The 23,939-nt window shown below is 37.1% G+C and overlaps 1 protein-coding gene across 3 annotated transcripts in view; it reads left to right on the top strand.

The window, feature by feature from the left end:
* The window catches only part of CEP112 (centrosomal protein 112kDa), a 159,255-nt gene that overhangs the window by 18,530 nt on the left and 116,786 nt on the right, over positions 1-23,939 (top strand). For all 3 annotated transcript variants that reach the window (XM_014952284.1, XM_014952283.1, XM_014952286.1), the window contains 8 exons: positions 1,672-1,719; positions 1,860-1,937; positions 15,132-15,218; positions 17,102-17,201; positions 18,366-18,484; positions 20,327-20,470; positions 23,165-23,319; positions 23,653-23,782. In XM_014952284.1, the coding sequence (XP_014807770.1) occupies positions 1,672-1,719; positions 1,860-1,937; positions 15,132-15,218; positions 17,102-17,201; positions 18,366-18,484; positions 20,327-20,470; positions 23,165-23,319; positions 23,653-23,782 (861 nt within the window). The remainder of the gene's footprint in view (positions 1-1,671; positions 1,720-1,859; positions 1,938-15,131; positions 15,219-17,101; positions 17,202-18,365; positions 18,485-20,326; positions 20,471-23,164; positions 23,320-23,652; positions 23,783-23,939) is intronic.

The raw sequence follows: 23,939 nt of genomic DNA, 5'->3' as shown, positions 1-23,939 counted from the left end.
CTAGGGATGGGAAGGCAGGTGGAATGAGCTAGAAAGAAGAGTATAATACTACTAAAATTAGAAAATTTTAGGTAGAAAATGCTACTACAAGTACGAATGTGTAGGACAAAGAAAATCCTCCTAAATTTTCCTGGTTCAGAATTTCTACACTCTTCACCAATCTTCTCCTCTGGGTCCAACATTATGTATTTATTTTGTTGTAGGTGATTCCTTTATTCACTGCTATCTACCCATGGTTTTTGCATGCCAATCACCGTGGCATATTTAAAAAAGAAAAAGACATCCAAAAAATCCTCAAATAAAACCAACGCAGGATGCTTTACATGAAAGAAAGTTTAACATTTCTGTTTTAGTAAACTTATTGACAACAAAGAGAAATAAGTTATTTGTTAAGTTACTGATTTTTATATGCTTTCAGCTATGGTTTTAAACTATTAGATAGTACTGTTTGTTGGAATTGAATATATGTGTTAAACCTGCTAGTATCTACAGCTATTTCTGGGTGAAATAGGACAGCCCTTCAACAGCATATAGAAAACCTGCCTAACCTTTTAGGACAGGAAATGCATAATACTGTATCAAATTGAAATTTCAGAGGGATTAAGCTTCTTCACTGATAAATTTGACAGAAAAATGTATATAATAATACTGGAGAAAGTACAAGCATTTGATATATTTGCCGTGCCTCATAGATCAATTTAATTTTTTTAAATTTTTTTATGGGGGAGGGGAAGTCTAAATGTTGTAAGATGTATATTGCAATCACATGCGTCTTCTAAATCTTGCTGCCACGTTTTACAAGATTATACCCTTGAAGGCTGTTCTTGGGTGTTGAGCATTCTCTGTGATGTGATGTTTGAGCCTCATCGTCTGAGAAAATGGAAAAGATATAGCTGTCTGATGGAGGAAGTGGGTTGTGAACAGTGTTTTGTATTCAGTTCTTAAAAATAGTGATTGAAAGAGCTGCTTTAATTATACGTTGCTGTTAATGAATTATTTCCTTATGTTTTGTCTCTATGAGTTACAGCTGTGGGTATAGTTTCAATGCACTCAACTGTAGTTTTTGAAACCACTAGATTAAAATCATTGTAATCTCTGAATTTATTCTAGCTTTACACTGATTTTAATGAAAGTTTATCCAATATAGTTGGAAATCTTCTGTATAAGCTATGTATTTAGCTGCCTAAATTCCTTTAAAACATGCATTGATGGAATTTACACGACCACAAGAGTTTGGGAAAAAATAATTTCTGTAGCTTGTAAAAGCTGGCAGTGTGTTATTGGGCCTCTATGTTCTGCTGAGTGTTTTTCTTAAGGATCCTTGAAATGTTGTAAAGGAGAAAGCTTTCCTGTGCATAATTCTAATTTGTTGTGTCTGGGTTACAGCCATGTATCTGGAGATGGAATTGTTTTGGTGATTTACAGATGGATCATCAGATTTTCTAGTGGAAAGCAGTGGTTGAACTGGTGTGTGTCCGAAGGCATCCTGCAGTCTGTTCTGTTGCTGGTCTTTCCAGCTTTACAGTAACTGGGTTAAGTGTACCCTCGCTGATAGAGGTTACCACCCAAAGTGGTCACTGCAAACCTGGCTGAATGATTGGAGATATCTCTTACAGTCTGTAAGAAATAATAATGCTGACGTGATTACTTTTTCTCTAACTTGTTTTTCAGTTAGAAAATCCAAGATATTTGCGGGAAAAACCAATGCCAGTGTCTTTGGTAGGTATTAGTATTCCCTTGATATTTTATAAGGGCAAACAAACATGCTTAATATTTTTCATTTCTGGTTAGGATTGATTTTACTTGGAGTTACTGCTTTTAACTTAACAAGTTGTTTTGAACTTTTTCTCATTCAATAGATGACACCCAAAATTGGTCTTGGAAAAAGTAGCACTTTTCGTGATGAACAGGCACTATTTCGAATGCATGAAAAAGAGGTAAGAGTCTTTTTAGAAAAAGAACATTACACCCACATTAGTAAATGGGGGCATTTTCTTTGGAATTTGGGTATTCACAAAGCAGTTTGTTATAGCGGAAAATCTCATGTAAGAGAATTTTTGCTGAAATTACAGGGCTTTTCATTAAAAACATAGCATGTTTCCGAGTTACTTGGAGCATAAAAAAGACTTTCTGAACACGTTGACTGTTCCTTTGAAGGAATTTTTAATGTAGAAGAGTTTGAATTCTAGGAATTTTCCAAACTACCTTTTAACAGAAGCAATGGAACTGTTGATTTAGTGAGGATTTTTACTTTTTTTTTTTATATACCTTTAAAAATCTTCAGGTTTAGACCTTATTTCCATTAGGACCTACATTATTTCTATCTTTGCCTCATCTAGCTCCAGTCCTCTTTTATTCATGTGGGAGTTTGTATTATTTCTTTTGCACATTGTTAATTGGTGAGATTACTGTCAAAGCTTGCCTATCTAATTCTCTCACGGTATTTTGTTTTGAATATGTACAAAGGAAAGTTCTGTTTGTTGTCTTTTTTACCTTTTCCATAGTTTAGGGAAGTTGTGTGCCTATGATATATTTGTCATAAACTACTCAGTTTATTTAAAACACCAGTCATAAGATAAAACTCAAATATACCATGTTTAGCCCGTAGATATTTCAGATTCTTCTGAAATCACATGAGCGTCACATGGGTTTTTTTGGAGAGTCAGGGAACCAGAGGTCTGGTAGACCAGACTTAAGGAAAGGAAATCCAACGTGTATTAGGAAAATGATTTTAAAAAATCCAAACCCAAACACTCTTCTCTCTTTGCCCTTCAAATTTCTGTTGTGGGCCATATGCTCTTGGAAAATCGAGGCATGTGTGCAGTTCCCTAGTGATCCACAAGGACTTGGACCCGTGAGTTGGAAAGGAAGGGGTGACATCTGCAAACCACAAAATGGTCCCTCCTTTTACGTGGTACCTTGTAAGGATGCTTGGGAATTAGAGCTGTCCTAGAGCTACTTGTGGGGAGCCTTCGGAAGACATCTTTAACTGATACAGGGGAGGGTGAATTTGGCTTGTGGATACTTCTCTTGTTAATAAAGTGATGGATGTGAAAACCTGCTTTATCTTGATAGCTCACAGTCTGAGTCGGTGCTTGAAGGAGCAGCCTGATACGGCAGTTGCACGATGTGGGTGCCTTTCACTTTCTCTGCCCTGGTCTAATATTGACTGTGCTTTTGTACTGACAATAACCAAACCACCACTGCCTTGGGATGGGGCAAGGCAAGGTTTCACAAGTTGTGAAAATAGACAAAATAATAAAGAAATTGAAAGCACAATAGTGTCATCTAAATAATATTTTCAAATGAAATAAACAGGAATGCATGCCAAGTAGCTACATAAAATGCTCAGCTAATACGTCCCTAGTTCAGTGGAAAAATCCTCTAAACCACACAGTAAAAATCCAGTACTTCTTGCTAATGTTACTGGACTGTGGGCTAGTTTGAACTGGAAAGGTTAGACTGTTTGACAATTGCCATGTGTGTGGTATTTAGCAGAAAACTTCAATGTATTTTCATCTTATTTTGTTTGTTCACCTTATTTTGTTTATTCAATTAAGAATAAAGCCCTTTCATTTATAGAATGTAAATGTATTAACAGAAAAATAGTGCTGTACCAAAGAGTTTTGATAAACATTTGACTGTTTTCAGCCTCTTTGTAGTAGAACGGGAGAACATAAAATAGGATAACTGTGGGTTTTTCCTCTTAACCTTTAGACTTCTGTCCATAAACCATTCCTGCACCTGCTTTGACTTTGTAATGCTGAACACATGGTGCTTTGCAGTGAGAACCACATCACAGTTCTCTCAAAATGGGAGTGTCATCAGGTGGTGGGTTTTAGTCATATTTTCCCTAAATACTTCTGACATGGATTAAACCATTTGGGAAACTGTCATTGCTGAAAAATCATGGGTTCAAACAAGGAAGGTGCACCAAACCAGGAATGTCTCAGTTGTGAGCAGAAGGGCAAAGCGGAACAGATGGCATGGCTGCCTTCCCTTGATAAATAGGAAAAAGTGTCCCTTTGAACTTCACCTTGGGTCATCTGAGTGTCACCCAATGCTCCATGGAGCAGAGGAGGGACAAAGAAAAAGTTGTGATTTTTCAGAAAACCAGAACCAATGCCACTGAAAAGATATAGGTTTGAAATTTCGGATTAAAATCCAAATTTAGCAATCTTAATAAAATATGATGTTTTGTTAACCTTTCTCAAACAACTAGTTTATCTGCTGTTTTCTTTAAAAAAGTTTTGGTGTTTCTTTAAAGAAGATCTGTTTCTTAATTTTTCATTTTGTCAGTCTTAATTTTTCATATCATTTTTCTCAATCTCCTCCTGTTTTATTTCTGTAAGCAAAAATATTTATTTATTTGGACTCAGCAAATGAAACCCAAACAAATCTGAGGCAAGAATATTGAAAATAATTTTCTCTTTTTATTCTTTCAAACTGAGGCTTATAATTGACACCAGGAGTAAATTTATACTGAGCTAATATCAACTCTTAAACCACTTTTCTTAGGCAAACTGGCAAGCGCCGTGCTTTGTGCAATAACTGTTGTGAAGCCTCGTCTCTCTGGGTTAACTGAGAACATCAAGTGTTTCCAGTGTTTTTGTTGACTTTATCACTGTAATCCTGTTGCTTTTCCATTTTGATTTTTGGAAATTGATAAAGTCTTTGGCCACTGGATCTGTCTTTTCAGCCTCACGTGTCCCAGAGCAGCCTGGCAGAAAGGTTTCTCTCCTGCAGTAGCCGGAGGAGCCGGCAGAGCCCAGCAACGGGAGGGAGGAGCAGTTCTGGGGAAAGCAATGGGTGAATGTTCAAGAGGATACAGAACACCTGCAGGATAATTTCCAGCAATTTGAGAGAGTATGTGCCCAGGGAAAAGGAGAGATGAGCTGGGTGGTGAAAGATAACTTAGAGTGTAGAGAATAGGAAAAAGACATCTTTTTCTGCTGAAAATGCATTTTCATGGATTTGGGATGGGAAGTAAGATGAAAAGGAAGAAGTGAGGTTTTTTTATGTATTCAAGAGTTCTGTCATTAAGATGAAGGATTTTTTTTTAAAAACCCTAAGTATTTATAACCTTTATCTTTGTAATCTTTATTTGTGTTTTTCTCCTTGTTTTGTGAATGAGCACTCCCACTTGTTGCATGACACAATTTTTGTTTATAAAGACCATCAAACTGTATATAGTTTTACTGCACCAAAAGTGTTGGGATCTAGCGATATATTTCTGTTAAGATAAAATCAGTGTGCTGCAGTGACAATGATATAGTTAAATCTTGGTCTGGCTGAAAGTGGTCTGAATTTCAGGTGTTGAAAGCAGCAGATTTGCTGTGCTTCTGGCTTACCTGGCAAGAGATTATAACGTGAAATAGAGAGAGTTGCATAAGGGCTGTGATACAGATTTTTTCCCAAAAGGGATCACACATAGAATGTAGAGGAAAGAATGCAGGGCGGGGAGAAAGTTGCAGAATTTGAGAGGGAGAGTCAATAGCACTTGCTGGTGTTGTCATAGAAAAGAGGTGGGTTTTTAGGAAGAAAAGTAAAAAAGCAAACTCAAAGATAAAAGTATGTGTCCCTGCAGTTGGGAGGAGATGGTGATCAGTGAACATTGTCCTTTTGCTTTTGATTTCTTCCTCTTAATTGCTCGGTTCTATAGCAAAGTCTTTAAATACATTAATTAAGGGTTTAAAGCATGCCAAATTAAAAGCAGTAAGTAAAACTAATGTAGAGACAGTATCCTAAAAGAAGGACTCTTGTAATTAGACTGAGCTTTTCCAATGTAAAATTAACATTATTGTGCTTTTAGCTACATCATGGATTCCAAGAATGCTAACAAAATATATCAATATTGTCCTTTTCTCTGTTATAATGAAATAATAGTGTTTGTGTGCTCATGTGTATGTATGTCACTAGAGTTTAAGTCTCCGTGGCAGATGGACACAGGTACGTGTGCGTATGGAACTGGGAGAGCTGGGTCTGGCCAAAGAAACCTCCTTAAGCATGTAATGGCACTGGTGATCTTGCTTTTGCTTTCTAAGCTCAGTTAGTTATTAATAATAGGAGGAGAGTGTTTTTGATGGATGTTCTGTAAACCTTTGAATTGCAAAGGCATCTGTAGGTGGCCCCAAAACTTGAATCTTACAATAACTGGAGCTTCATGTGTTGGAATTTTTTGTTTTCTCATCCTTCTGTTCTTTACTTCCCCTTCTCTTCCTTCACTGTTCCCGTCCTGTCATCCTGTTCATCCAGAACTGTCCAAGTCATACACCTGCTCATAAACCTCAGGAGGTAAAACTTGTTAAGGCTTTTAATTCTGGTGAATATTCTTGTTAAAATATAGGAATGCGCATTGAGTTCTGTTAACACAGGTGTGGCCCAGAAGGAGGGGCAAGAAAATGCAAAAAGGCAGATAACACATAATTACTGCTTCATCTTGATTTTCACTTTTCTGTAGCTTTTTTTCTTGTGACAGCTTGATTCTGAAAATACTCTTTTATTCCCCTTAAAATGATTCCAAGCAGTGTGTACTGTGACTTTGAATATTTTCTGGTTCATTTGAACTTTCACCTTTATCCACAAACCCAATATCTACATTGAATGGCATCAGATTCATATTGAGAATTCAGTTGTAAACTGATTCTCACCACCCAGTAATCATTCTGAATAGTAATCTCTTGGTTCATGTTTAAAACACAGCAATCTTGACTTCTGTTAACACCATTTCTGGCTGATTAATGTCTTGTTCTGAAGAACATGTGCTAGTTGTCCATTGTCTTCCGTGTGAGGAAATCGCATCCTGTCTTGCTTTGATAACTCTCAGAATGCAATGTCATAAACCCCAAACCTTATTTTATTGCTAGGCTGGTCTAAGACATACACTGTATGTCAGGATGGGACATGTTTTCATAAACTGACGTGATTTATAATTCCTGATACTAATTGGTCTGGTCATGGAGATAGAGAAGTACATGTTCAGGGTTTTTTTTTGTTGTTTGGTGGTTTTTTTTTTTGCAATAGTTTGTGAACTGTGTCTTTAATTATTGCACATATGTGCTGGAGACACTGAGAAAGATCAAAGAGGTAGGTTAGCAATTCAAACTAGTATTTTAACCAGTAGAATGTCCAGATGGTTGCCAAGCAGCTGGGAATTAATCTTGCTGCATGATTAATCTCTACCTCAAAGTGTCTCTCCCTTTAAAAAAAAAAAGTTTAATTTTTTTTTTTTGCATGTATAGATTCTGATTTTTAAGGGAAAAAACTGATTAGACAAAGTAGGTACTACACACTGTTCTTGCTACATGTTGCAATTTTGAGTAAAGGTAAAAGTACCATTTTGATGTTTTAGGAGATCCTGAAATGGGTGTAAAAAGTTCAGTAGCTACTGAAATACAAAATATTAAGAATAAGGAATAGCACTGAGGGGAAAAAGTGCTGTTGACTGAGTGTGTGCAGACTCCTATATGTCACTGGACTTTATGTGGAACTGGATGAAGCTTTCAAGTAGTATCTTCTATTTTATTATATTCAGTTCTTACCAAGTCCCTTTGAAATCAGTCTGATTTCTGCATGTTCTCCAGGAGCAGCTGGGCTGCTTTCAGTGCTGCCCATTTTAGATACAGCATGTTGCATTTTTGAGCTGTCTTTTACAAAATTGCATCTAATGCATTATGACCATGTAAAAGCTTTCACAATTCCTAAACATACTTTGAACTTTTTTTGGTTCTTACTGATGTCAGAGTCTGTACCACAAGCAGCAGAGGTGTTTGTTACGTATGGAAGTGGGACACTTGCTGCTCCGAATTACGCTGTTAATAACATGATGTGCTGTAGTGCTGATACCGTGTTATGTTTATTAGCTACAGAAAACATTCTTTAGAGTGAAAATCCCATTTCAAGTTATTACAGTTGTTGGGACACAAAGCTGTACGCTTTTCTCCCTATTCCCACCACCCCCAACTTGGAAATCTGTGAAAAATACATTGTTCTCTCTTGAAAGAGACTAATGACATTTACATATGAATAAGAACAATTGTCCATTCAATTATTTTTCTGTATGCAGCAAATGTGTATTAATGTTCAGTGTCATTTAAAAAAGTCAGACTTTTCTTGATGAAGGAAAGCCGGTATAATTTGATTTAGGACAAAGCTTTTCATTTTTGGTGGCTGTAAAAATGGGGTAATGTCATATTAATTTTTTACTTAAGTGAGTATCTAGTTTCTCTTCAAAGAGTACCCTGTAAAAATAACTGTAAGTGGTAGCTGTAGTGTTTTTAAAGAGTAAAGACACAAAGAAGGTTAGATATGTGGAGAGAAGTATGAATGTTTGTTAGGTCAAATAATATAGTCCAGATCATAAACATAGACTTTTGTGGAGGGACCTTTGAATCTGGGCAAAATGCCATGTTTATAACGAGTCTTTTTACATTCTAATTTCTGGCTTGTGTTGTTCGCTTGTTTCATGTTCTTTTCTTTCAGTCTGGCTCTGGCTCATCCAGACTGTAGCTCTTCGCAACAGAGACTTTACAAGGCATTTATTTTACCTTAGGCATTGCATCAGGTATAAATATTGATGATATTCAGTGCAGAATTTGCAGTAGTTAATGTATCTGCTGTTTCAAAGTGTAGTTATAAATTTATTTTCTTTTTGGAAAATGTCTGTGTTCCACTTGAAGGAAGAGCACAAATATCAGGAAAAAAGCCCAACATTAATGTGAATCCCAGATGCAAACTGGCTTTTATTGTGTGTAATGTGCCACTAGGAAAAATATTATTTATGACTTACTTTAATTTATAGGATTTGTTCTTAAAGTCTGATAGAGCCTCGAAGCTTCAATCAAGTCCAAAGAGCTCGGTGGCAGAAGCACACACCACCAGTGCCACCCCCTGCCCCTCCCAAGAAGTTTTGGGAAATGTCTGCATCTGAAACAGTGAGAAACAATGACCCTTGATACTTAAACAACTCTCTTTTGCATATCATAAAAATTCTTTGTGTCAAAGACTCAAAATAGTCCTCTTTTATTATATAGAACCCTGTTTATCCAGGGAACCAAGCTGAACCTCAGGGAGATGCTGATGGGTGCTGTTTCTGTACCCAGAACTCTTGAAATCTTAACCTGTGAAGAAAAGCAAACTTCTCAACAATGCATTTAACTTCTTTTTTTTTTTTTTTTTTTCCCAACAAAACATTCATCCTTATATCTTACTTGTTTGTAAGGAGTTTTGGTAGGGCTGCAAGCTTGTCTGTGGACTTACGTTGCTTTACATTGGCACAGCTTAAACTTCTCCTGGTTTTAGCTTTCCTGGAATCTTATGGTGACCTGTTCCACACAAGGTCATCCATGTCAGGTCAGTCTTGTGTTTTGTTCAAGTCTTGAGGTCCTTTCACCTGTGTTATTCCTCAGAAAAGTTTATTCTAAGCAGTTAAAGCGAACAAAATGGCTTGAGGGTCTTTAACTCTTGCAAAAAATAACATTTCCTCCACCCTGTCTTTTAGACTTTGAGTAAAAGTCACTAATCTCACCTGTACGCTCTGTTCCTTGAATACTATCTCTTCTTGCAAGGAAATCAACTCTGGTTGCATTTTTAAGACCTGTTGGTCATATTTGATGCTTTGGTCACGATCTGCACATTTGACTTTGGTATAGACCTGGAACATTCGTGGGTCTTCTCTCCTAATGCACTTTGTCTGTTCTAATTCTGAAGATTTTCCAGCTCTTGGCCATCACAAGAAAGGAATGTGATCACCACCCTCATCAGTGTGTGAAAGATGAGGTGTATTTCTGTATGCATCTTACACTTTTCTACCCTTCCCTTTCCTTTTCATACTACAGTGCAGCTCTCTTCTGCTAAAAACGCTTCAAGAGTAGATATTGATCTTCAAAATTATTTGAGCAGGGAGGTAGAAGCAGCTTATTAAATATAAAATGCGATATTAAGTTATGTATGATGTGAGAAGGTGCTGTTACAGACATCTGAATGCAATGAAGCTGGAAATGAAGAGTATTTTTTCACATACTGTAAACAGCACAAGTTTTTCAGTAGTTCAGCAGAAAATGGAAGATTAGTTCCAGTATGATTAAATGTTATATTTAGTGCAGAAGTTTCTGTACAAATAAATTTTCTTTTAGATATTCAGCTGCTTATTCTGCCTCTTAAATTGCTCTAAATGTTATATGTATTAATATACCTCAAAGATACTCTTAACAGTTTTTGAGGGTACAATGTAAGATAAGGAAATAAGGTAGCTTGTTAATGCTGATGGCAGATACACTGTTCCAAATGACTTCTGTCTGAGGATGACATATCTTTACGTATAATAAATCTCAAATGTTTTGCAAGTACAGTATTGTCTGCCCACATAGTTTAAAACACTGTATAAATTATCAATATTTATTTTTATAACCCTGGATGTAAAAATTGAGTAAACACAGTTGGGTAGAAAGTTCTAGTTGTTAGTTGGTTTTCGTTTGTTTGGTTTGTCTTTTTTTTTTTTTTTAAGAAACCTTTTTTTTCTATGAAAATATCAAAGCTTTGTGTTGTGCGCTGATTTCTTTTAGCAGCTGCATAACACGAAGACAAATAAGTTTTGTCGTATATTGTAAGATATACAAGTCATTGTTCTACATTGTTAGTTCTTACTTTGAAGTTCTCATTTATTGTTTACATCCTTCTCCCCCTTCCTCGCTTCCTCCCTCCCTCCCCCATATATTCAGAGACTCGGAAAAATATCTGGCAAGCAAGCAAGTTCTGTTTTGTCAAATATCCAGAAAAAATCTCTGGTGAGTGTTAAACCTTCAAGATGCCACCCCTGGCCTAAGGGTGATCCCTGTAATAAATACAAGTGAACAGTGATCAGTAGTTCAAAGCTATCTCTAAACTACAACCTCAGATTAATTTTGTTAGTCTACCTACTCATTTACTTTTAATTCAGGTATTTAAATATTTCTACAAAATTTTGAAAATGATGGTAAGATGCATGTTTGTCTTCTGCCATGAAAAATCCTTGGCAAAAAAAAAGGGGTGATATCTCAGTTTATGACAGTTACAGATTACTCTATTAGTTTAAGTTTGGCAGTTATTATTCAACTTTTCATAGCACCTGACCTGTGCTATGAGAGTATGGGACAGCAATACCGTGAAATCCCATTTTCAGGTAACTGTTTGGTTCTTTTAAATTAAGAAGAAAGTGTGACTAGGCACATAAAAGCAGTTCTGTTGATACCACCCTCCATGGCTTTGAATACCAGGGACAGCACAGCTGTTTGACATCAGTGGTGTTTACATGGCCTTAGGGTTTAATTGCCTCATACCCTTTGTGAGGAGAATAAACAATGACAGAAATCCAAAGGAATGATGTTCAGGCAACAGCCATGGCTGCATTTCATACATAGCTGCAAACTTCTCAGCTATAGATAAATAGCAACACTTCTTTTTTTTTTTTCTTTTCTGAATGATAACATGCCATAAATTTCATGTTCTCTGCTGCCTATTAACTGGTAAAAAAAGATATTAAAACTGATGAGCATGAGCACAGTGATTTGCTTCCAACAAGGTGAATGACTTTTCGAAGTTGTTTTTATCTGTTATGTCTAAAACTTCTGGAGGGCTTTGATACTGTTGTAGGTTATTTTGTTTCTCGGTGTATGTTTAATAAATAAAGAAAAGCTGAAGTGCACAGGAAGCTGCAAAGTGCTGTTTCATGGAAAATGAAGACTGACAGCAAATGGGGTTTGACATTTGGTGACTACGCGTATGTGTTTGCAGGTTGGTATGGTTTTAGTTTGAAAGATGCTCCTTTATTGAAGTTAGTATTTAATAACACATTTAAGCTTTGAAATGGGAGGGGAGAAGTTTCACTCCCGTTGTGAAGCGATGAGCCCTTAACGAGATCAGCTGTAAAAATGTGCTCGTGTGACTCCCCTTTCTGTCTGTGAGATGGGAAGTGTGCCTTATGTGGGGTGGGTCAAAAAGCAGATTTATACGTGGAATCAGTGCTCCAGGCTTTGCCATAGGACACTGTTTTGTTGTCATTGGGCTTTCTGGCTGTTCCAGCACTTTTCCACAGAAGAAATTGTAAGTGTAGGATTTTTAAAGCAATATATCTTTATTTTTACAACAAATGCTCAAATTAACACTTCCAGAAGCTGTGATGAAGATATGTGTGTATGTCTTGGAACTATAGACCATTATAAAACTTAAATATTGTTGGAGATTTGTTTTATTTCATTTTTTACCAGGTATTCATTATAAATACAGGTTTCTCTTAGAAGTAGCTGAAAAACTCCACGTACGTTTGAATTTTGAACTCTTCAATATGGGGCTTCTCACATTTATTTCTATAGTAGGTCCGGAAGGGACAAAATTCTGTAAGTTGTGGACAAAGCAGCCAGGGTGGGGTAATGTAGGCTTTTTTGTTGTAAGTTTATCGAAGTCAGGGACCTTGAGGTGAAGGTGTCACTTTTTCAGCCCTCGACTAATGAGGAGCTGATCTTTAGGATTTTTCAAGTAAGAGATTTCTTTTATGTTAGTATTCAAAGAAAAAGTAGTCTGTTTTGTTATTAGAGCACTTGCCTTCATTAAGAGCCAACTTCTGGATCTTGGACATGTTTTTCAAATTTGCTGTTTGGTTGTAACTGCTCTCCTAAGGCCAAGCTGTCAGTCCTTTTTGGAAAGTAGTCCCAAAAATCTCTGAAATTTGAAGAGAAGGCTGTTCTAGTAGAAGTCGTACAATGTATTTATGAACTTAAATTGATGAGAGTGAGTGCAAGTGCAAGAGTGGTGCTGAGTGGAAGATGGATGACCAGGAGGGGCAGCTTCAAGCAGAGGGATTTCTGCTGTCAACCTGGGGGAAAAGAGCCACGTGGCTGAGAACAGTCGCTGTCACTTGCAAACAGACATCCGTGTTTAACACAAGACAAACTTTAGACTGTGACTTATTTTTATTTTCTCAACCTACAGAATAATAACATGTAGCCCAGATCTCAGCTGATGCAAACTGCCAAGGATTAATTTCTATGGGCCATGACATTCTTACTTTATTAATGATTTTTGAATGTAGTGTGTTTGTGGGGATTTAATAGCTATGCAAGGGCAATAGCTATACATCAGTAATTCATAAGCTTTTAATGTAATTCAAGCAGATTGGAGTCTCTTTCATGTTTAGTTTCTAGTATTTGTGTTTTTACAAGGCCTTCATATTTATTTATGAAATATTCACAAACTGTCTATCTGGAAGCGGATTACTGTGCTCTTTTTTTAAATCAACACTTATTTATCACCTAGTACTAAGATTTTCTTCTACAATGTCACTTTGTTGGAGGTATATCTGCATATATTTCTTTTCATATATACATATGTGTATATTTTATGAATAGAACATGCATTTTTATCATGATGCTTATTTTTGGATGATAAAAGAGATGACTGACAGTGGGAATACTATCTATTTTATTTGGATTAATTGTCAATCTAACTTTTCTGGTAATTTGCCTAAGACTTTGTTCCTATTTAGTCTTGGGAGATAGGTAGCCTCTTTATATGTGGTGTAATAATCAGGCTTGTACTTTGGTTATCAGTGGATGTGGAGTCTGGAAATCAAAAGGATTTGCTGCTCTTGCTTTTTCTGTTTTCAGTTCTTGAGGAGTCTTTTCACAGTGGTTTGGGTTGGAAGGGACCTTAAAGCCCCCCCAGTGCCACCCCCCTGCCCTGGGCAGGGACACCTCCCACCAGACCAGGTTGCTCCAAGCCCCCTCCAACCTGCCCTTGAACCCCTCCAGGGATGGGGCAGCCACAGCTTCTCTGGGCAACCTGGGCCAGGCTCTCACCACCCTCAGGGGGAAGAATTTCTTCCTAGTATTGCATTTTTGACTTAATTTTTGTAGCTCACATTTTCAAATCATAATAAGCATAAACAGATAACACAAAGTAATCCTATAAAAGAAATTAATCATTTGCAATGTGTTTATTGTTTGTATGTGTTAGATAAAGGTTCATGCCTGAGTGACTACTTTTGATAAGTCAAAGGAATAAAAATAAAGGCAGAAGGCAAAATGCTTGTTGGTTCTTTTAGAGTTTCTCAGTTGAGAGGGCTAGAAGTCAGGTTCTTAGTTGAGCTAAACAAAACTTCTGAGAACTGAAAATAGCTAGATGGTGGCTGGAGTCCAGTGTCCAGCTCCAGGGTGGGTGGACCTCAGCACCACGGGCTCTTAGAACATCCAAAAGGCAAATACAGACTTTTCTGTTGGCAGCAAAACACTTAAGGACATTTTGTGGTGAGATGTCACTCTGGGGAAACTTTTCTGTCCACTTTGCTTTCTGAAGAGTGGAAAAGTTTAAATGTAGAAGTGGAATAGCCTGGATCTGAACTTGAGGTGTCACTTCTGGTTTTTAGAAAACTCTGAGAAGCAGAAAATACATTTCATGTTTGCAGAGTTCTGAAGACAGTCTGTAATGGTGGAATGAAAGTATGCAAGAGATTTAAAAATACTTTTAAGATGCAAACTTAGACTATCAGTCAGTGGTGATGTGTTCCTGTGTCAGAGGGCTCACGTACGCTACTTTGAACAAACAGGCAGAAGCAGGAAATGTACTTCAGCAGTCGAACTCAGCAGCAATATCCTCAATCCCCTTATAAGTCACCTTTAAAAGGAAATGTGTTTATAGTGTGAAATCTCTGAATAATAGAAAACAAACAAAAAGGAACATGCATCTCGGCTAACGGACATTCTTTATATAAATGTAACACCTGCCTAAAGAATAAAAGCAAGTTTACCACCCTTGGTATGTTAACAGGAATATTAAAAGTTTCATTCTTAAGTGTTTATTTAAATAAAGGATGATAGCTTTTTCTGGGCAGTAGCAGCTGCTTTTATTGCCAACTAACACATCTTACAAATTCATTTTCTAAATAAATGTTTTTGGTTTAGGTCTTTTGTAACAGTTTTATGAAATAAATATGAAAATACTGACAAACTGAATATAGATATTTTTTTTGTAGCAATTATTTGCTAGTGTCTTCCCATTGTCTTCTCAAAGAAATAAATGAGTAATTTTAAAGTTATGCAAAGGTAATTAGTGTAATTTACTCTTTAATTTAGTTATATATATGTTCTATTTTGCTTTTAAAGCTGGACATGAAAATGAAAATAGTAGAAGGTAAATTTCATGAAGAAAAACTTAAATTGCAGCAGAAGCATGATACTGATGTTCAAAAGGTAAGAAGTGTTTGTATTTTGTTTCCAAAGACAGTATATAGAAGAAAATAATAGTCTGATTACAATAAATAAATAATTTGCAGTTGTACTTCACCTTCTTCACAACTGCAGTTAATGTTGCTTTACAGTAAGACTGTCGGTCACAGTTTGTAGAAGCTGACAGGAATGCAGAAGGGCAAAAGGCTTGCAGAGAGCAGGTGAAAATACAAGAGGATTTGTTTGTTGAACAAGACAACCTGTTTTCCAGCCTTACAGCTCTATGGATTCATATGCTTATGAAATTAGAAAATCAGGATTTATTTTTTTTTTTAGAGAGGAAGCACTCGTATTATAGAAAAATGTGAGCAAATACACTTAAAACAATGAAATTTTTATGGACAAAATGCAAAAAACCAGTAAGAAAACCTGCAAGTACATTGCCTGTTCCTACTGCTACAGCAACGGCGCTTGTTCCCATGTCTCCCTTTTGACACTGCACCCCAAAGCAGAGTCTGGTCAGGGAACTGGTTGGTGTTACTGCATCTTAGAGCTGTGTGGGCTCTCAGTTCCCCACAGCAGTGAATGACACCAGAGAGACCTCCTCTGGGTTAGGTTGGATTTGTCTGTGTTGTGTTGTGTAACACCACTTTTGGGAAGATTACAAAAAGACTGTCAAAGACCACACTGTTAACTTTGAATACCGTGTTTTAAACATGTGGGGTCAAATTCTGTGGGGTCCTAAGTGCCTCCTGAAGCTCCCTGATCCCAGGAATGTAAGGGGAGTGAAGCGCTTGGCATCGGGATCGCGATGACTTACCCTACTGTAAGCTTTGCTTTACTGAGCACCTCTGTTGTGTTTCTTAAGACTGAGTCACAGACTTGGAGGAAGTTCGTTGACACAACACCATGACACATCAAAGCCTCCTGAAAGGATGTGAATATTTGGTCAGGTGCATATTTGGCTCCCCTGCTCTCAAAGTCTGCCCGCAAAACCAGTTAGCAAAGCTGGGAGTCTAGAGGAAACAGCTTTGTGAGAATAAGAAATAGTTTAAATGCTTTCTCATCGCTGGAGTTGTCATCCTTTTCTAACTGATGTTAGAATTCTGTCTTTTGAAGTTGTTTAATAACGTTGGATATTTTAGAAAAGGTTAAATAGTGTCATATTAATCTTTAAAGACACAAACTGTTTAATGGAGATGGAGTAATATTGTTTTAAGATGAAAGCTTCTGCTTGATGAGAGATTTGGGGCATTGTTATAAAATTTCTGTAACTTTAATGTTTATCTTAAACATGAAGCTTAAATTAAAATACTATCTCAAAGTATGAAAATATTTGAGCTTTTTTTTTCCCCAAACTCAGCGTGTACAGAAATGTGCATGTAGTTCCACCTCGTGTTCTCGCTCTGTTCCAACCATTGTCTCTTGGAATATACGTGAAGAACTGCAATTGGTGAAGTACAAAAGAGTGTAATAAAGTTAAAAAATTATTTAAGTATTTCTTAAACCTGCAGAGAATTTCAGATGCTTTTGAATAGTTTTAGGGAACATAAATATGAGAAAATAAACAAGTCCTTTCTGTTTGCAGTAGTGGCACCATGAAACTTCCAAACTCGACAAAAGCAATGTGGGATTTGCTTATTTAAAAGAAAACAAAAAGACCCTACTAAAACATGAAACTACTTTTAATCTACTCTACTGCCTACATTTATCTAAATCAATCCTTTGTTTATAACTTGACAGTCTTAGCTGTGAAAATTACTTAGATTCAGTCACTTAGTCCTGCACGACCTCAGCGCTTCTTGAAGGCAGCTCCTTTGTCGCAGACCAGTGTATGTTGTTTTGTGCACTGGTTGGAGTTTTGGGGGTTTGGACTTCTGTTAAAGTATTGTGAATTTTCCTTACAGATTTTGGATAGAAAGAATGATGAAATAGAGGCATTGAAGTCCCTCTACAAAAATAAACAGAATGAAGCTGAGGAGGCAATTAGAAAACTGGAGAAAAAAGGTGATTTTTGTATCTATGGTTGTTGTTTTCTGCCTGGTGGTATTGCACTGCATCCTTCTCATGGCCATGGGCTTGCATGTTCCTTCTCTGCGCAGATCCTCCTTTCGTCTTCAGCTGCAGGTCTTGACCTGATTTTTGCCTTTAGATTTTTAGAGGCTTGTGCAGTAGTCTTTGCTGTACAGCTTCCAACCCAAATTTTCCAAGAGGCAGTGTGATCTTGTTATATTTAATACTTACAGGTTTTATGAGCATCACCAAAAAAAGTTTCTTTGATGCTACCAAAGCATTTTGACCACTTATTTCAAACCTTTTGGAATCTCTGGCTCAAGGTTAATTTATTTCTACATTCAGTACATTTTAGTCAAACCACAATGTATTATTTAGGACTATTGCGGCAAGAGATTTCAAACACGAGTCGTCAGCTTGAATGTGTCTTAAATACTAAACTTGGCCTGAGTGTGGCTTGTCAGCAGTTTTTGAACGTTAGTTTCTTTTAGAATTCCTTGGAGTCCATTTACACTATGGACTAAACCACAGTGTAAAATAATACACTAGTTTGGTAATTTACGTACAAACAGGGAGGGAGTTCCATGTGTATTGTTTCCTGCTTCTTGGGAAAGTAAATTCCAGCCAGGGATCTGGTGCTTCTGGTGGTTGTGCTCAGCTGTAAGGGCTTGTGTGTGTCACCTACACTCTTGCCAGAGAGGGAAAATCATCATCAGTCACTTCTGAAAAGTGAACTTCTACTTGCTCTATTTGCTGCAAAATTTGTCAGACTCTGAATTCTTGATTAAGTTGGGGAAGTTAATTTCCTTTTGTATCTTGGGTATTTACGAGAACTTTTTCTTCTAAGGATGCACATAGAAACAGGTTAAAAATGCCTGTTTTCTTTGGGTTATACAGAATTTTGTTGATGTATATTTACTGCTTGAGTGAGGAAAGCTCACGGTGAAATATTTTGTAAATAGAGAAGAGAAAACACCTTGTAATATTTTAGTGACACAGAATCTTAAGTGCTAAATTTTAAAGCACATGGATTACGCCAGAAAACATCAGAAAGCCAGGTCAATGGGAAAACTGTGCGAGCCGATTGCATCTGCTGCCAACACTGAAAAATTCCAAAGGTATCTCTTGAATGGTTGTTTATTTTCTCATTTTTGACAGTTCAGACCCTTGTTCGTGAGTCACAAGTCGTCAGAGAAGCGAAAGAGAAGCAGATTGTGGAGTTGAAGAAGATGTGTGAGCAAAGCAATGATTCTTTGAACAATGAGTGGGAGAAAAGGGTAATGAATAACACTTGTGTTCCTTGAAAGACACCTACAGTGCATATCTGGGATAATACATTTCCTCACTTAAAAAAATAAATATAAGGAATATGTTACATGTAGTGATATTTTCTTATACTGATTTTATTTTTTTCTGGAGTAATCTCGCAAGACTCTCTCTGCTGGTCCCTGCCTGGCTGGCCACTCTGTTCCCGGGTTCATCTGCCCCTCTTGGCAAGTCCCTGGATGTATTAGGGAAGTGTTTATTTCTGGTTGACCTGACATGGAATTTTAATCTTGGTAAACCTGCTGCTACCTGCTGCCACGGTGATTCCTTTGAACTGTTATTTTTGCATTGGGTCATGAATTCTTCAATGTATTTTTATTTCTTGTTAGACTCAAGACAGCAGCAAAGCAGAGAGAAAAGCGTGTTTGTTGCAAGACAGCTTCACCTTTGCCCAGATTATTGTCAGTATTTATCTTGCTTACCCCTCTCCGGAGAGGGGGGGGTCACAAAAAGGGCAAAACCACCTCCCTTCATAGATGAAGTATGGTCTTTAATCTAATTTTTTTTGCAGCCCTGCATCTGGAAGTGAAGTTGGTTTTAATTCTTGTCTTGTAAGAGATAAATCGTAAATCTTTTCCTTTGTGCTTAAGACCTCGAGGCTTCAGTGTTAGGTGGGGGTTTTTGTTTTGTTTTAGAGAAGCATTATTTTCAGCCTGGGGTCATCCCACTTTTGCAGTTACCTGGCAAGAGCTCTGCCTACAGCTGTAATTGTCATCAGTGATGCCAGGGTGCAATTAAAAAGGCAAATTAAAAAGTGAATGTTAATTTTAATTAAATTCGGAGCGTGTATTTTAGAGAAAAAAGTGGATAGTGGGAATTATGATGGAAATACAGTAGAAGTTAATACTGCAATATTTTTATAACTTTACATACACAGAAATAGTAGTATTTTTCCTTTGAATAGATGCAGGTTATTTGAATAGATGTTGCTGGCAATAATGCAAATATTACCAACTGTCTGTTGTACAGAAGGCAGAGACATTCCCAGAGTTCTTGGGTTTATTTATAACTTTTGCACCTGGAGATTAAATACTTATGTATTTATTTATTTTCCCAGATTATTTTAAAAGGATTGCAAATTCAGCAGATCTGAACACCACAGTATATACATGATACTTATAATAATTTATTAGTATTCTTATCTTTTGTATGAAAAATCTTAAGTTACTGCCCACTGTTGAAGTTCTGTTAAATATTGATCCAGATTCACAGACACCTCTGGGATTTTGGTGGTGTTTATGTTGGGGGGAAAAAAGTCTATATTTGTGCAAATTAACCTGATTTTAGCCGTGTGTTTAGAATGCTGCTTTTATTTTGTATATTGCAGCTTTCTCCCCCAGCCAGGAAAAGGGTTTGTTAGAAATTTGAGAAATACATAATAGCTGTTACACAACCACTACACCAGATGAGTTTTGTGTGCTAATTAGTGAAGAATAATGCCGTGTCAATTGTATAGATGGAAAATTTAGTTTTGAAGCTGCTTAACTAGAAAGGGAGGCCACCGGTCTTCAGAATATAAATCAAGGGTTAGTAATGGCACAAATAAGCCTTTTATTAGACAAGTAGATAGTCAGGGCTCTGCAGCTGCTTACAGAGGGAGAGGCAGGTGAACCGCCGTGTGAGGATTCAGAGGGAGTATCCGTGTTTCCATAATAGAAATTCATTAATTTTGTGCAAAAGTCCTTGGTGTTCAGTTAAAGATGTAAACAAATAGAATAGTGGAGAATGGCAAAAGCATGTATGTTGCTAGTTTTCTATGCTGTTTCTTATTTGGTAATATTTTTGTGATGCAGCTTCACAACGCTGTGGCTGAGATGGAGAAGGAGAAGTTCAACATTCGGAAGAAGCACACAGAAGATATGCAGGAGCTGCTTGAGGACACCAATGCCCGTCTGGGCAAAATGGAGGAAGATTATTTGGAACAGATCAAGTCAACTGTAAGTCTTTTTTGTAATTATGTCACGACAGCAAGTGTCTCTTGCAGTATCCAAATTTCATGCATTTGCACAAAAGCTCACATCACTACTGTTGAAGCCAGCCATGTTTTGATAGTGCAGAGCAGTTGTTGTGTTTGGGGAGACACCAGTGTCCTGGCAGCCAGGCCAACCAAGGAGTTTTCCCCCTGGATAAAATTCCTCCAAGTCCAGCCCTTTGACGAACACTGCACACGTGTATGTTTGTATTGAAGGACTGTTTCTAGGATTTCTCGCTGGTCTTATTCAAGTCAGCAGAACTTCTGGCTCTGTAGGCTTGTACGCTATAAAAAAGGATTTATATAGTACATCTATTTTCACAGATACTTGTGGCTTCTTACTTACCCACCTCCTCTCCAAATGATCAAATGCTTCTGTTAGATTGAAGATCAAATAAAAAGGATTTTTAAAGTAATTATTGTATTATTCTAATTTCTTGCATTACTTTCCTAGAATAATTAGAAACATGTTACCGGGTGTAATCTGGATTTTGAGCCCACTATATAAATGAGTAAAAAGCAAAAAATTAACAATTATCCTCAAGAAAGCATCCTGTACTTCTTATCAGAATGAGCTATAAAGAAAATTCAATGAGTGAAAGACAATGTCAAACAAAATTTATTCCTTTATTAATGAATGTTGAATTAAAAATTAGCATTCAGATCATGTCATAAGTAACAGTAAATACAGAGAAAAATGGACACAGTCTGTCAGCAAGATTGAATTTAAGAACCATCAAAAGTAGACAGATCTTGCTGAGCAGCTTCTGATTTAATAATTAAACAAGGTAGAGTTCAAGGCAGGGCTTAAGATGAAAGACTAGACTGTCACTGGAAATTAGTTTTCTTTTTTTCTCTCTCTCTTTCTCTCTCTCTCCTGATTTTTGTTATTTTTTGTTGGTATTTCAGAGTTTTCTTGTTCAGTTTTCCACGCTGTCAGGAATGGCACTGCTGTTAGCAAGTGGGAATGACTGAACACTTCAACTAACACCATGGAAGCAGTATTAAATTTGAGGGGTGTTGGGGCAGGGAGGAGTTACGATCTTTGGTAATATGTTAGCTCTGACTCTTTTTGTTCTTTTTTTTGTTGTTCTTTAAAAACAAACAAAGAAACAACAAAGCAAAACAAACCAAAACCAAACAACTCCTTCCCTCTCCCCTCACCCTGCCCCAAGAAAGCCCTGTGCTGTGCAGCTGCTGTGTGCTGGAGCAGTTTGCTGTAGGGGGATGAGGTGTCTCAGGGCAGTTGAGGAGTTGGGGTGAGTGTCCTGGCTGTGAGTGTCTCACATTGCTCCAGGCTCATTTAACAGCTCCGTGGCACCTGGGGCACTGACTTGGGCTGGCAAATGTACTGTTCCACTTCCCCCATCTTTGGACCTTTGTTAATATAAAAATAACTATGATACGTACATCCTGGAGGGACAGCTGTGTCTTATTTTTGACTCCAGCCTCCTGAGGAATTCTTCTCTCATTTCCGTGCATATTAATGTAAATACAGGGAAGAAGGAGAAGTAGTGAAGTAGTCGCGTGCTACCTGCCTGCTCTTGTTCTGCTCACTTTTAAAATTGTTTCTATTAGGGGATCAAGTTCTGGCTACAAGATACAGCCTTTGATAGGTGTTTGTTATTTATTGAAAGGAAATCACTGTAATGCAAATGACACGGAGAGGTGGGTTAGGAAAGCTGTGCCAGCAGAGGTGGAGGAAGGCACACTCAGTCCTCATTGGGATCTGCTGTAGCTCTGTGCACACCTTCCTGCTCTGCCTGCCTCTGTTTTCTAGTAAGAAAATGGAGATGATGCACTTACCGTACAAGGTGATTGGTGAATTATCTAGTCAATATTTGATAATTGATTTGAAACGCAAGCAGAAGCATTCACATTGTTTATGTCGCATTTGTATTATAATGTTGTTCTTATATCCTCCAAATCTGTATCTTATTGTTTATATCCTTGGAGGTGGTTTTGCCAAAGCATGCACATAAAAGGCAGTTGTTTAAAATCTGTAATTCTTTAGCAACTGAAGTGTATTGCTCTTTGGTTTAGTTTAGAAATCTGATATATATATATATATATTTATATTTGTAAACATATGGTGGTTGTAAAAGTACTCAGAAGAATATCTTAGCGTGAAAGACCTACAGATTTCACTGGATGCTCTACAGTTTAATATGTTTTCTAGATGACTTTTATAGCTCCTCATCCCCATAATGATCAGTAAAATATTTTTATATATAGTTTCTTCCTCCAATACTCTTTCCCACATGCAGGTTGTACATATTGCTAGTGATAAGATACATTTTGGTTAATAGAAGGTCTAAAAATGCTTTACATGTATTATCATCCATTACAGTTTTCCATAGAAATGTCTGTCATCTCTCTCACTTTAAAACATTTGTAGTTTAGAAATCAGTTGCACATATTGTTTTGCTTAGGGGAGAAGATGTTACTTTTGGGGGGAAATAGACATCCATATTTTGAAGATTTATTTCTTTTTTATATGCAACATAAAATTTACTGTCATGGTTGATGACAGCTTTGCTATTGTAACTCTTGTGCCTCTGGACCACCAAAGAACCTGGTTGCTCTAGGCTATTGAACAACAACAGGGGTATATCCTCATTTATTCTGGGGTTTTCTCAACAATGACCTATTCTTTCAGAACCAGACGGTCAAAAAACTGGAGGCTCGTGTCCAGCAGTTGACTGTTGAGGCTGAAAATAGCAATTTACAGCGACAAAAATTATCTCAAGAAAAGGCTGATGCAGAACAACGTTACCAGGCGATATACGCTGAGCTTCAGGAAGTGAAGGCGAGGTAATTGAGTAGCAGTTGCTGTTTGTAACATTGAAGAATATGGAATTTCCAAAAGCAAACATTATTAATTTTATTTCAAGAACTCAGTGATTGGTAATCAGCATTAGAAAATTGTCATGAAAATATAGTAATTGATGTAAAACTCATTTCGAAATTGACCCAAACGACCATCACAAAGAGTGTGTTATCTCTGTGTTGTTTATAAGCATTTAATTCTGTTCCGTTGGGTGCGCGGCAGCCGCAGACCCGTGTGCTCCGCAGGATTGGTGCTGAGCGGGTGAGAGGCCAAAATATGAAAGCAATTTCCATATCCTGTTTGCTTCCGACTTGTAGGCACAGCTTACTGCAGAAAGACAAGGACCATATTATACAGCAATACGAGGAGAACATCCAGCAACTACAAAGTAAATTTGATGTTGATATCAATTTTATAAAACAGGAGCACGCTCTGTCTGCAGCGAAGGTATGCTTCCACGGGGAACGGTGTTTGCTCTTTACCTGGTCTCCTCCATATAAATGTAATGCTTATGAATAAACTGCTCAGTTCCCGAAGTTATTCACATGCAGAACTTTAAAAAATTGTGATTTAATTTTTCATTTCCATATTTGAGTGATAATCA

This window comes from Calidris pugnax, unplaced genomic scaffold (genome assembly GCF_001431845.1).
Source record: "Calidris pugnax isolate Ruff unplaced genomic scaffold, ASM143184v1 scaffold206, whole genome shotgun sequence".
NCBI classification, from domain to species: domain Eukaryota; kingdom Metazoa; phylum Chordata; class Aves; order Charadriiformes; family Scolopacidae; genus Calidris; species Calidris pugnax.
The sequence above is the reverse complement of the archived record's forward strand: the minus strand, read 5'-3'. Positions and strand labels throughout refer to the sequence as shown.